The sequence below is a fragment of the Pygocentrus nattereri genome, chromosome 17 (assembly GCF_015220715.1).
Source record: "Pygocentrus nattereri isolate fPygNat1 chromosome 17, fPygNat1.pri, whole genome shotgun sequence".
Lineage (NCBI taxonomy): Eukaryota > Metazoa > Chordata > Actinopteri > Characiformes > Serrasalmidae > Pygocentrus > Pygocentrus nattereri.
In genome coordinates, this window is record NC_051227.1 from 9,544,907 (window position 1) to 9,559,376 (window position 14,470).

At 40.7% G+C, this 14,470-nt stretch overlaps 1 protein-coding gene across 1 annotated transcript; it reads right to left on the reverse strand.

Annotated features, from left to right (window-relative positions):
• Nucleotides 1–4,996: 4,996 nt before the first annotated feature.
• Nucleotides 4,997–11,340, reverse strand: LOC108440323 (mucin-2-like). Its single transcript, XM_037546768.1, has 5 exons — nucleotides 11,076–11,340; nucleotides 8,936–9,332; nucleotides 8,474–8,859; nucleotides 5,421–7,999; nucleotides 4,997–5,002 (listed from the first exon to the last, which is right to left on the reverse strand). Exons 1-5 carry the CDS (start codon nucleotides 11,338–11,340, stop codon nucleotides 4,997–4,999), a joined length of 3,633 nt encoding a protein of 1,210 aa, XP_037402665.1.
• Nucleotides 11,341–14,470: the final 3,130 nt, after the last annotated feature.

Here is a 14,470-nt window from a genome sequence, read left to right on the forward strand (position 1 = left end):
TAAAGTCAGAGACGACAGCTCATCTGCTGCTGCACAGTTTGTGTTGGTCATCCTCTAGTCCTTCATCAGTGGTCACAGGACGCTGCCCACAGGACGCTGGTTGGATATTTTTGGTTGGTGGACTATTCTCAGTCCAGCAGCAACACTGAGCACTGCTGCGTCTGATCCACTCATAAAAACAAAGAGGTGGTCATAATGTTATGCCTGATCGGTGTATATATTACACATGGCTTTACTGAAGCACATGTTGCACAAGGGGAAGCTACTTACCCATGAAATAATGAACCCACATCAGAAGGAGCTCAAGAATACATGTGTTAGCAGTAAGTTTCAAATGAAGCGATGAAATAGTTTTCAAAATTTATTTCTTTTTTTTTAATGATTTTCATTACATCCATTAATGGTGAGAGATTATAAAAACCACTTGTCTGTTCTCAACCAGAACAGTGATTGGAAGTACATGAACACAATATTACAAACTTTTAGTGTATACATACAATTATTGTGCTGAGAAAAAGCACCTCCTGATTTCCTGTATTTTTGCATATTTAGCACTATAATTGATCAATTAGATTGACATACAAAATGTAATATGAGCAAAGGAGAACATAAGAAAAGAGCACAGTTTTTAACCTTAACCAATAGCTTCATTTAATTGTAGATCAGTCTTTCACATCACTGTTGAGGAGTCTTCTTTGCACAATTGCTTTAATTCAGCCACACTGGAGGGCTTTCAAGCGTGAACAGTCCGTTTAAGGACCTGCCTCAGCATCTCAATGGGTTTCAAGTCAGGACTTTGACTGGGACACTGTATTTTTGTTTCTTTTGAGCCAGTGGACATGGACGTGCTCGTGCTTCTGATTGTTGTGTTGATTCAGAACATAAATGAGCCTGAGATTCAGATAATGGACTGAGGAGTGGACATTCTCCAGCATGACTTTTTGGTAGACTGGATTTTCTAGTAGCAGCAAAGCAGCCCCACATCATCACACTACCACCACCATGTTTCACTGTTGGTATGACGCTCTTATTGTTGGGAAATGCTGTGTTAGCTTTATGCCAAATGTAACAACACCCCATATTTCAAAAAGATAAATGCAGCAAATTTAGAAAAGGCTTTATGTTCTGCCTTGCAACTCTCCTATGGATGCGATTTCGGCCCAGTCACTTTCTAATGGTGGAATCATGAATGCTGACCTTATCTGAGGACAGCAAGACCTATAGTTCCTTAGATGTTTATCTGGATTCTTTTGTGACTTCCTGGATGAGTTGTTGTTGTTCTTTTTTTTAGTCAGAATTTTGGTCAGACAGCCATTTCTGGTTAGACTCACCACTATTCCCGTTTCTCCACCTGCAGATATCGCTCTCTCATTGAGGTCTTGTGGAGCCCCTGACACTTAGAAACACCTTTGTAACCCAGACTGAAATTTCTTAATTGAAATGTAACAACTGGAAACACTTACAGTACTGTGCAAAGGTTTTAGGCATCCAAGCAAATGTTTAAACAGTTGACCTCAGCAGTGAGTTTATCAAAATATACATTAGAATAAAGTCGTATTCATAATTCAAATTAACATAAAACCAATAAAAAGTAACAAGAATTTCTTGGGTCCATATTTTTCCTTGACACCTTCACAGCCACCACAGAGACTTGTTAATATCATCAATGACATCATGAGCTCAATTTACTGAGCACTGATTGGTCAAACCAGGAGCTGCTTTATAACTACATATAATACTGGGCTTCCTCGAGGAGAGGCCTGGAAATGGGTAAACAAACAAACTAACATCCAGAAAATCACTATTTGTTTTACACACACACACACACACACACACACATTATATATATATATATATATATATATATATATATACACACTGCTCAAAAAAATAAAGGGAACACTAAAAATAACACATCCTAGATCTGAATGAATGAAATATTCTCATTGAATACTTTGTTCTGTACAAAGTTGAATGTGCTGACAACAAAATCACACAAAAATCATCAATGGAAATCAAATTTATTAACCAATGGAGGCCTGGATTTGGAGTCACACACAAAATTAAAGTGGAAAAACACACTACAGGCTGATCCAACTTTGTAATGTCCTTAAAACAAGTCAAAATGAGGCTCAGTATTGTATGTGGCCTCCATGTGCCTGTATGACCTCCCTACAACGCCTGGGCATGCTCCTGATGAGGTGACGGATGGTCTCCTGAGGGATCTCCTCCCAGACCTGGACTGAAGCATCCGCCAACTCCTGGACAGTCTGTGGTGCAACGTGACGTTGGTGGATGGAGCGAGACAGGATGTCCCAGATGTGCTCAATCGGATTCAGGTCTGGGGAACGGGCGGGCCAGTCCATAGCTTCAATGCCTTCATCTTGCAGGAACTGCTGACACACTCCAGCCACATGAGGTCTAGCATTGTCCTGCATTAGGAGGAACCCAGGGCCAACCGCACCAGTATATGGTCTCACAAGGGGTCTGAGGATCTCATCTCGCTGGCAGCTCCTCCTGTTCCTCCATACACAAAGGCAGAGGTAGCGGTCCTGCTGCTGGGTTGTTGCCCTCCTACGGCCTCCTCCACGTCTCCTGGTGTACTGGCCTGTCTCCTGGTAGCACCTCCAGCCTCTGGACACTACACTGACAGACACAGCAAACCTTCTTGCCACAGCTTGCATTGATGTGCCATCCTGGATGAGCTGCACTACCTGAGCCACTTGTGTGGGTTGTAGAGTCCGTCTCATGCTACCACGAGTGTGAAAGCACCACCAACATTCAAAAGTGACCAAAACATCAGCCAGAAAGCAGAAAGGTACTGAGAAGTGGTCTGTGGTCCCCACCTGCAGAACCACTCCTTTATTGAGTGTGTCTTGCTAATTGCCAATAATTTCCACCTGTTTTCTATTCCATTTGCACAACAGCTGTGAGATTGATTGTCAATCAGTGTTGCTTCCTAAGTGGACAGTTTGATTTCACAGAAGTTTGATTTACTTGGAGTTATATTGTGTTGTTTAAGTGTTCCCTTTATTTTTTGAGCAGTGTATAAAATCATTATTAATTAATATTCTACAAATTTTGTTAATTCAAATATTCCTAAGACTTTCACACAGTACTGTAGCCTATTTCAAATTGTTGAAACGTTTCTACTTAAGTGATGTTTTGATTAAACAGTACTGGTAGTAATCAGGCCTGGATGTATTTAGTTTAATTAATTACAATTATTTATTAACTCAATTTGGTGGATTGAGTAACAGTGGGAGCAATAAGTATTTCACAGTAAATTATTTCATTCAAGAAAATAACTAAATGAATAAATTCAAATGAATTCATTTTTGTTTCTCTTTCTTCATTTCTTTCTCAGTTCCTCTTTCTCTTCTTGTTTCCTTCATTTATTGTCCTTTTTTTCATTTCTTCCTTCCTTCATTTGTTTCTTTTGCTTCTTTTCTTTATTCCTTCTTCCTCTCTTCCCTTTTTTTATTTTCTTCTTTTACTGGCTTTCTTTTTTCCTTTCTTCCTTCCTTCCTTCATTTCTTTCTGTTGCTTCTTTTCTTTATTCGCTCTTCCTTTCTTACCTTTTTTGTTTTCTTCATTTACTGGCTTTCTTTCTTTCTTTCCATCTGTCCTTGCTGTTTTATACCTTTGTATTCTGTGACTTGTTGCTTAGAAATTTTTTTTCATGTTTTCTAGCCCTGCAAGCTCTGTTTTTCCTTTATCTAAGGCAAATCTAACTACGTAAAATTTAGCAAGTTTGATTATTTAGACACATAATTATGTAGAGCCCATTGATTTATGTGGCCCATTTATTACAGGAAAGACTGAGGCTACCCCAGTTGTTATGTTTTGCATTTGAGTAAAAGTGAAAAAGTGAAAAAAATAATATTCCGTGAATGTCTGTCATGGAATAATTTTTTGAGTGCTCTTCACATGCAATGCATAGTTATGCCGAACGCCAAGACGATGCAACTCCTCTTCAAGCTTGGGAGAAAGAGACAGTATTAATATAAATTTTTATAGAAAAGTATCAATATCAGTCGATTTTCTTTTAGTCTCTTACAGAAGGCTCTCCAGTTAACCATTTTCTGGTCATTTTTAACTTACAATGATTCAAAACGGGTGTAAAATGGTTCCGAACGTCTGCATGGTTTAGCTGCATTAATATGCAGTAGAAACTGAGAAGCCACTCACCTTCATTAAGACCAACTTCTCAATATCAGATTCTGATAGGACCCCCTGAGTAATGACCTTTGCTCTCAGGCCAATCAGTCTGGAGGCTGCGGGCACACCTGTGGAAACCCAATTAGAAACCACTTTATCGTAATAAAAGACTTGTAGTTACTTTGAATTCCATAATTAACAAAAAAAAACACCACTGGTAACAAAAAAGGTAATCAAAAATGTCTGGTGTGCAGCTGTTTTTAATAGCTACTGTCTAATTTATGAAGGTAAAGGTCATCCACATAATAATGGATGACAAAGGGAATCTGGCCTCTGTGTTACCTCATATATATATCCCAGTGAAACTGGAACTCATTAATGCATTTATGAGTTCCTGTGCGCTCTGACAGACTTTCAAAAATATCAAATGAATGTGAACATGCTTTTCCAAGGGGGGCGGTAATTGTAACATCATGATGTTAAGTTACTTTAGTTTAAATGAGAATTTTTATTCTTATACTGTTATAAAAACTTTTTTGTTTTTTTAACAAAAATGGTGCCAGTAATAATGCAGGTGATTTTATATGTATTTCATATGCATTTATCTCACAGAAACATCCATATGCATACCTGTTCATTTACATTTTTGCATGAAACTTTTACTGTACAAAGCCAAAATTACATATACCTGCCACGGAGGGTTGAGCTGTGGAATTAATTGCTGTGGAGGGTTGAGTTGTAGAATTCACTGCTGTGGAGGGTTGAGTTGTTGAATTCACTGCTGTGGAGGGTTGAGTTGTTGAATTCACTGCTGTGGAGGGTTGAGTTGTTGAATTCACTGCTGTGGAGGGTTGAGTTGTAGAATTCACTGCTGTGGAGGGTTGAGTTGTTGAATTCACTGCTGTGGAGGCTTGAGTTGTTGAATTCACTGTTATGGAGGGTTGAGTTGTTGAATTCACTGTTGTGTGTGGTTGAGTTGTTGAATTCACTGCTGTGGAGGCTTGAGTTGTTGAATTCACTGTTGTGGGGGGTTGAGTTGTTGAATTCACTGTTGTGGGGGGTTGAGTTGTTGAATTCACTGTTTTGGGGGTTTCAGTGGTGGAATTCACTGTTGTGTGTGGTTGAGTTGTTGAATTCACTGCTGTGGGGTGTTGAGTTGTTGAATTCACTGTTGTGTGTGGTTGAGTTGTTGAATTCACTGTTGTGGGGTGTTGAGTTGTTGAATTCACTGTTGTGGGGGGTTGAGTTGTTGAATTCACTGTTGTGGGGGGCTGAGTTGTTGAATTCACTGTTGTGGGGGGTTGAGTTGTTGAATTCACTGTTGTGGGGGGTTGAGTTGTTGAATTCACTGTTGTGGAGGGTTGAGTTGTGGAATTCACTGTTGTGGGGGATTGAGTTGTTGAATTCACTGTTGTGGGGGGGTTAATTGTTGAATTCACTGATGTGGAGGGTTGAGTTGTTGAATTCACTGCTGTGGAGGGTTGAGTTGTGGAATTCACTGCTGTGGAGGGTTGAGTTGTTGAATTCACTGTTGTGTGTGGTTGAGTTGTTGAATTCACTGCTGTGGAGGGTTGAGTTGTTGAATTCACTGTTGTGTGTGGTTGAGTTGTTGAATTCACTGTTGTGGGTGGTTGAGTTGTTGAATTCACTGATGTGGAGGGTTGAGTTGTTGAATTCACTGTTGTGGGGAGTTGAGTTGTTGAATTCAATGCTGTGGGGTGTTGAGTTGTTGAATTCACTGTTGTGGGGGGTTGAGTGGTGGAATTCACTGTTGTGTGTGGTTGAGTTGTTGAATTCACTGTTGTGGGTGGTTGAGTTGTTGAATTCACTGTTGTGTGTGGTTGAGTTGTTGAATTCACTGCTGTGGAGGGTTGAGTTGTTGAATTCACAGTTGTGGGGGCTTGAGTGGTGGAATTCACTGTTGTGGGGGGTTGAGTTGTTGAATTCACCGCTGTGGAGGGTTTAGTTGTGGAATTCACTGCTGTGGGGGGTTGAGTTGTTGAATTCACTGCGGTGGGGGGTTGAGTTGTTGAATTCACTGCTGTGGAGGGTTTATTTGTGGAATTCACTGCTGTGGGGGGTTGAGTTGTTGAATTCACTGCTGTGGAGGGTTGAGTTGTTGAATTCACTGCTGTGGGGGGTTGAGTTGTTGAATTCACTGCGGTGGGGGGTTGAGTTGTTGAATTCACAGTTGTGGGGGCTTGAGTGGTGGAATTCACTGTTGTGGGGTGTTGAGTTGTTGAATTCACTGCTGTGGAGGGTTTAGTTGTGGAATTCACTGTTGTGGGGGGTTGAGTTGTTGAATTCACTGGTGTGGAGGGTTGAGTTGTTGAATTCACTGGTGTGGGGGCTTCAGTTGTTGAATTCACTGCTGTGGAGGGTTGAGTGGTGGAACTCACTGCTGTAAAGGGTTGAATTGTAGAATTCAATGCGATGGAGGGTTGGCTGGTGGAAATCATTCTCGTGGAGGGTTGAGCTGTGGAATTTACTGCTGTGAAGGGTTTAGTTGTTGAATTCACTGTTGTGGGGGGTTGAGTTGTTGAATTCACTGCTGTGGGTGGTTGAGTTGTTGAATTCACTGGTGTGGAGGGTTGAGTTGTTGAATTCACTGGTGTGGGGGCTTCAGTTGTTGAATTCACTGCTGTGGAGGGTTGAGTGGTGGAACTCACTGCTGTGGAGGGTTGAATTGTAGAATTCAATGCGATGGAGGGTTGGCTGGTGGGATTCATTGTCGTGGAGGGTTGAGCTGTGGAATTTACTGCTGTGAAGGGTTTAGTTGTGGAATTCACTGTTGTGGGGGGTTGAGTTATTGAATTCACTGGTGTGGGGGCTTGAGTGGTGGAATTTACTGTTGTGGGGGGTTGAGTTGTTGAATCCACTGCTGTAGAGGGTTTAGTTGTGGAATTCACTGTTGTGGGGGGTTGAGTTGTTGAATTCACTGCTGTGGGGGGTTGAGTTGTTGAATTCACTGGTGTGGAGGGTTGAGATGTTGAATTCACTGGTGTGGGGGCTTGAGTTGTGGAATTCACTGCTGTGGAGGGTTGAGTGGTTGAATTCACTGCTCTGGAGGGTTTAGTTGTGGAAGTCACTGTTGTGGGGGGTTGAGTTGTTGAATTCACTGGTGTGGGGGCTTGAGTTGTGGAATTCACTGCTGTGGAGGCTTGACTTGTTGAATTCACTGCTGTAAAGGGTTGAATAGTAGAATTCAATGCCATGGAGGGTTGGCAGGTGGAATTCATTGTCGTGGAGGGTTGAGCTGTGGAATTTACTGCTGTGAAGGGTTGAGTTGTTGAATTCACTGCTGTAGGGGGTTGAGTGGTGGAATTCACTGCTGTAAAGGGTTGAATTGTAGAATTCAATGCCATGGAGGGTTGGCTGATGGAATTCATTGTCACGGAGGGTTGAGCTGTGGAATTTACTGCTGTGAAGGGTTGAGTTGTTGAATTCACTGGTGTGGAGAGTTGAGTTGTTGAATTCACGGCTGTGGAGGGTTGAGTTGTGGAATTCACTGCTGTGGAGGGTTGATTTTTTGAATTCGCTGTTGTGGGGGGTTGAGATGTGGAATTCACTGCTGTGGAGGATTGAGTTGTAGAATTTAATGCCATGGAGGGTTGGCTGGTGGAATTCATTGTCGTGGATGGTTGAGCTGTGGAATATACTGCTGTGAAAGGTTGCATTGTCGAATTCACTGTCGTGTAGGGTTGACTTGTGGAATTCACTGCTGTGAAGGGTTGAGCTGTGGAATTTACTGCCAGGGGTGGTTGATTTGTGGAATTAACTACCATGGAGGACTGAGCTGTGGACTTCAATGCCAAGGAGGTTTGATTTGTGGAATTCACTGCCATTGAGTTGAGAAATTCATTGTTAACACATAAAGAAAGCTGTCTTGGAGATTACTTTCCTTAAGTAAACAGCAATGTTAATAACTTTAAAGATGTTGTAAATAAACAAGTAAATACATAAATAACAGCCAATAGAGCTATTTGTTTTGTTACATATATGTCAGACTATCATAGGCCCTCCTAATGGCTGACATTTGCCCTGAGGCCAATAATGGCCTGAAAAAAAAACAAAGTCTCTACTGATAAATACTGGAAACTACAGATCTTGATGTTTCCACTCAACATGGTGTCGTCCATCTTATACACACACATCTAAAACTATGCCATACACAGCATTTCAGTTTTTCAGGTGTAACACCCACTCATTATTTAAGGAACATCCATAAAATGGTACATGAACCTGTCTCTGACTTTGCCGAAAGTTACCTAAAGTATTATGTTAATAAGATAAAAAGTTAATCTGGACTTACAGCTGTAGCAGATGAAAGGGAGAGTGGTCAAACAGTTCTCATCTCTCCACTGTCCATAGTCATTTAAGGACACTGCGGTGCAGTGCTGATCCAGGTTCGCATACATAGTATTTTTTCCATTATCAGGCTCTCCTTTTCTCCAGTAAGTGAATGCTGAGTTGCTGTTGTCTGACCACATTCTGGTCCTGTACAGTCCAATCCAAACTCCCCAAACTCCGTCCAAAAATTGGATTTCAAAGCTTCTGCGTATTTCCGTGAAAATCTGCAGATTCTCCTCTTGGCTTCTTACACTGGCCAGGTCAACATAATGTTCCCTGCAGTAACTCTGAGCATCCATCCAGGTTTTAGAATCGGCTATTGGAACGTAGGTCCCGGCTGTATTTTTGCTTTCTGCAATTAGAAAATCAGACGTCTGTGAGCAAAAGATTTCAGCTTACCACATAAATGCATCCATAAGTTTACTTACCCTTATAGCAAATGAATTGACGTTCTTCCATGCAAGATCTGTCAACCCATTTTTCCTCATATGTTGGTTGAGTGTTGAACAACATCAGCGCACAAAAATCGTTTCCATGTTCATTCAGAGGATAATCGAACCATCTCCTGAAGTCTTTTTCCCCTTCCTTGTAGAACTGAGGGGCTTCCATAGACCATCTCCAGCTGTTCTTTGGGTCATCGTACAGTCCGATCCAGGCAGAGCCGCTATAAGTGCCATTGACGGACCCCAGCAACCTGTTCATGTCCCTCATGTTGTCGACAGTGGCCAGGTCAGTGTAGGTGCGTCTGCAGAAGCTTTGGGCCTCGGCCCAGCTCTTAGCCTCGTTCACAAAGTGATACTGACGAGGGGAGACAAGCGAAGCTAAGGAGAACAATGAAAGTGAGATTTGTTTGATGTTATGTGGCAAGAACATCAGTCTCATACCATCATTAAGAACTTTGACATTGTACACAAATGAGAGCAAACTTACAATGTGAGCATCCAGATGGGTGACAAATTAAATGACAATCGTGAATCAAGACTCATAAATAGGTTGTCTGCATGATACAAGCAAACAATTAAACACTACAAGTGGGGAAGTTTATGAACAAACTTTAGGTTGGATTGACAAAGCCATTGTTCTGAAATCCCAGGTGATTGCTAGAGTTCTCCTGAGGCTGTTGCTATGGTACCCCAAGTGGTTGCTAAGGTGTTGCTATGGTGTCCTAGGTGGTTCCTAAGATGCTGTCAGGCCCTTGCTATGGCATACCAGGTGTTTGCTAAGATGTTGCTAGGCTGTTACTATGGCATCCCAGGTGGTTGCTAAGATGTTGCCAGGCTCTTGCTATGGTATCGCAGGTGGTTTCTAATAATTTGCCAGTCTGTTACTATGGTATCCCAGGGGTTTGTTAAGGTATTACTATGTTATCTCGGGTGTTTGCTAAGTTATTGCCAGGCTCTGCCAATGGTATCCCAGGAGGTTGCTAAAATGTTTCTAAGTTGTCCCAGGTGGTTGCAAAGATGATACCAGGCTATATTATCATTGCTCTCCACCTCCACCATCCACCACAGTACAATTCTAGTGGCTCAACACCGTTAGGTTGGTTTTTCCTTTATTTTGCTACCTGTCTGTATATGGTAGTGCATCTGTTAGGATGTCTGAAGCTGATCAATATATTTAGTGCTAATTTAATGCTAATACTATTACCCAGCTAATAAAAGCTCACCCATGTAGCAGACGAAGGGGAGTATGATGTTGCAGCTTTCTTCAATCCATCTGCCTGAGTCTCCAAAGGACACAGTAGTGCAGGATGGTTTCAAATGTTCCAAGTTCACATTTGGTTCTTCTTTCCAATACCTGAAAGATGAGTTGCTCTGGTCGGACCATATTCTGGTTCTGTACAGCCCAATCCATACAAAACTCAGCTGTACGTTCAGTCCCACTATGCTGGCAATTCTCTGGTTCTCCTTTTGGTTTCTGACGCTGGCCAGATCCGTGTGATGCTCTCTACAGTACCGTTGGGCTTCCGTCCAGTTTTTAAATTCAAATATCAAAACCAAACTCTCAGTGGCATTTTCTCTTCCTGGTGTAAAGAAACAAGTGTTAATTCATATCAGATACAGGTCTGTTCTTGTATGAAGTTATATTTCTACAGGTTTCTACAGCAGCAGCGCTATTCTTGTTTCACTCATACTCATTTGTATTGTATTTTGAGCACAATCGTCTTGCTAGGTCTTAGAATATAGCCCTACAATCAGAAACTAAATGCTGTGACAGCTTTTTCTCTGGTGGTTTAGTTCATTATTCCTGGTAATTATTGCAGTAGCCTCCTACAGGTCCTCTATAGTGGTCGTTCCTGGTGGAATGGAAATGTAATTAATTTAATTTAATAAAACCTTTTTCCTCACAACTTTGTTATCAGATTAACTAAGACTCTGTTGGCTCTCTGAGTGAAATTACTTTGTTGAGCGGCTAGGGAGCAATGGAGCTGAAACTGGAAAGGTGGGAACCTCTTTCAATCAACTTCTAATTCACAACAATGCTTTGTATTGCACATAGTGCAACCCATATAAAAACCAACTGTGCACTACAGAAGTGTTTATAGAGACACTTGAGCTGCTCACCATCAAAGCAGACAAATGAAAGCAGAGTTTCACAGGGATAAATGTGCCATATGCCATGTTCAAATATTACGCAAACAGGCTCCCTTTTTGAAACTTCTGATAGAGCTGTGACCCAGTTCCTAAAGTCTTTTTCTCCCTCCTTGTAGAACTGAGGGTCTTCCAGAGACCATCTCCAGCTATTCTTTGGATCATCATACAGTCCAATCCATGCAGAGCCATTGTAAGTGCCATCGACGGACTCCAGCAGCCTGCTCATGTCTGTCATGTTGTCGACAGTGGCCAGGTCAGTGTACGTGAGTCTGCAGAAGCTCTGAGCCTCAGCCCAGCTCCTAGACTCCCTCACGAAGTGATACTGACGAGGAAGGCAAAATGGCAGTAGGCAGAAACCTGGGGTCCAATTTGAAATGTTTACTTACAATGTGAACTTGATGTATAAAACTTGTGTTTTCATGCTCTTAATAAGTATTATTTTTTACATAATTGCATGCTTACCTGAAAACAGTAGGACAGAAAACATGACTGTCGACTGAATCCCAATTTCAAAGAGTTCTAATTTCAACACAAAACAAACAGTACTTTTCATGTATTCACATATCATTGTTACCATATACCAGGGATTGGCAACATGTGGCTCTGGAGTCAATTTTTTTTATTCTATTTGTAGATTAAAAGAAAAAATTATCCACTTTCGCAGTAAAATAAAGCTCTGCTGATCAATCAACACAGTTTTGTCAATAAATGGTCTTAAACGCTGGAGTTAAAGAAGAACTGCCAATTTACTATTTAACCCTAAAGGCTGGCGCACAGACTGCTGGTCACCATAGCAACACAGACAGGAATCTCACCTAGCGAGTAGCTAACAAAATGGCAATGAGAGCGATTTAAGAAGAACATTGATAATTTGGAGATGAATGGACTTATTTGTGTTTATAATCAGTCCAGCTGGTTTTCTAATATGTTTCATCTGCGACAGGAAACTGACAAACACTAAAAGGTTGTGAGGCTGAAGTTGCTTCTCATTCGTCAGCCTCCTGCTCAAATTCTATAAGTCTATGTTTTTGTTTATATATTATTTTTTAGGACATTAGGACATTAGCTAGCACATATTAACATATATTTGCAGCCATGATGGTAAAACATTTTTTCAATGAAGCAAACATAAAATGTTGTGGCTCCCAAGGTGGTTTGATTTTAGCTGGTCAAAATGGCTCATCTTAACATTTAGGTTGCCGTCCCCTGCCATACACCATGGATGAAACAGTAAAAAAAAGCAAGAAAGAAAAAACAAATACAGTATTTTTCACTGTTACTGAAAACAGGAATATAAGTTCAAATAAAAACTTCAAACGTGCTTTTTGTTAATTAAAGCGGGAACACCAACAATTACTGTTGTATTTGATCTACAAATATTTCCTTTTTAAGTTAAACACATTGAAATTAAGGCTAACCGTTGAAAATGGAAGTGAAAAGTGATTTTGTTCCTGTTTTGATAAAGTTCTATACCACTCTACATGAACCTTGTTACATAACAATGAGACATGTTATGTAAACATGTCACAGCAGATGTCATGTGCTGTAATGAGTTATCATGACTGATCAGTATCATGTTACCATTACCAGTAATTGTCATGACAGATGCTATAATGTTTGAAGTCATCTCAGTTTATGTCACATTAATGTATGCTGTCTGACTGTAACGGTAACACAGCACTGCTGCATGACTGGACATAATCTGTCATGAGAGAAGATGAGCTATCGTCTCTGACTTTACATCTACAAGGTGGTTTGTCAAGGTAGGAGTGTCTAATAGAGGGGACAGTGAGTGGACGCAGTGTTTAACTAGTGCATGTAGTCCCTGAACCACTTACAATTAGCCTAAAGTAAAGTGACCACTTAACAAGCTAACGTACAATGTTTAACAACCCTTTCATTCACAACCAGATCATCCTACTGAAAACAGAGGTCATAGGAAAAATATGGTTAGATACAATGAAAATAAATACCAAATGACTCAAATCAGTAACACAATATATGTACAACTACTAGATTTTATGTGACTAACACAATTAATAGATCTTCTAGAATAAATAGATCTTACTTACCCGCATAAAGATTCAGCACTTCATCAGGATGGGCTTCATATGAAGTGAAATACAGTCAGTATTCACTAATACAACAGGCCAGGCTGTGTAGGTTCATTGTCTGGGTTAAGACAGGGAGACAAAACAGGGCTAAACTTGCTGTAGTACTCCAGGCTTTTTATTTTACTGCTCTGTTTTAAAACATTTGGTTATGAAAAACTTTTCACCTAGAAAAACCTATTTACCTATTTCCCTTTGAGGGAACATTTACACTGTTTGTACCTTGATGAACTGAAAACGTAGCTGCGCAGAACCTTTATTTCTTACAGTGTAGAATTCCTTCCCAATCTGTACAGCTTGACCAGTACGTCTACATTTTGGTACATAAACAAATGTCAGTAAAACAGTAAAATAATATCATTTTTACACACACAGTTCCTTGCGAAAATTTCCAAGGATTCTGCAGAAACTTGGCTAAACTGAAGATAATCTTCAACCATGCAGTGATTCATGATCAGATTTCAGACTTCAGGACAGCCTTGAATATGAGGAACTCGTCCATCACGTTTCTGCCTGAAGAACAAGGACAAAGTAGCAAGAAAGCGAAAGGTGGACTTACGGCTCCTGTGAATGAATGGAAAGACTCTGGGGATGTCCTCATCTGACCATCGTCTTGAGTTGTTGACAGACCGATAGATGGTGTTGGACCAGCTGCTATGGATCCGTCTGGTAAGCTGTAACTTCAAATTGGCCTATGAGCTGATTTTCAACTAAAACATGGGTTTTTCACAACTGACACATGAGACATTGTAACAGACGACTGCATTTGATACAGGCCTATTGTCTTTGCTGAAAAGGTGGAGAAGGAAACAACGTAGCGATGTTGTTTTCAGAGGCATCAGGTAACTCCTACCCCAGTGAGGAACAATGAATGAGTGAATACAGTTCAGAAATCTTTGAATTAAGGGATGTAATACACCTGAGAAGGAGCACAAATACATAGAAATGTTGATATTTTGATATTGGATGTCAATGTTGACTATGTTTTATAGCAGTTGAGGTTCTGTTTTCTCACTGGGCCGAATTTTGAAGGAGGTTGTAGCACAAAAATTGTTGGTACACATTTGCAGACTTTTCTACCTATTACAATGATCTCAATACAAGCATGCTTTTGGGAAGGCCCTGTGGGTAGATTCCACACCATGTCCCTGGTGGAGACTCTAATTCCAACAGTAAGTAACATAACTTGAACAGTGTCTACATAACACATTCATAACACCTTACATGAACACTTCATAACATGTTTGTGAATGT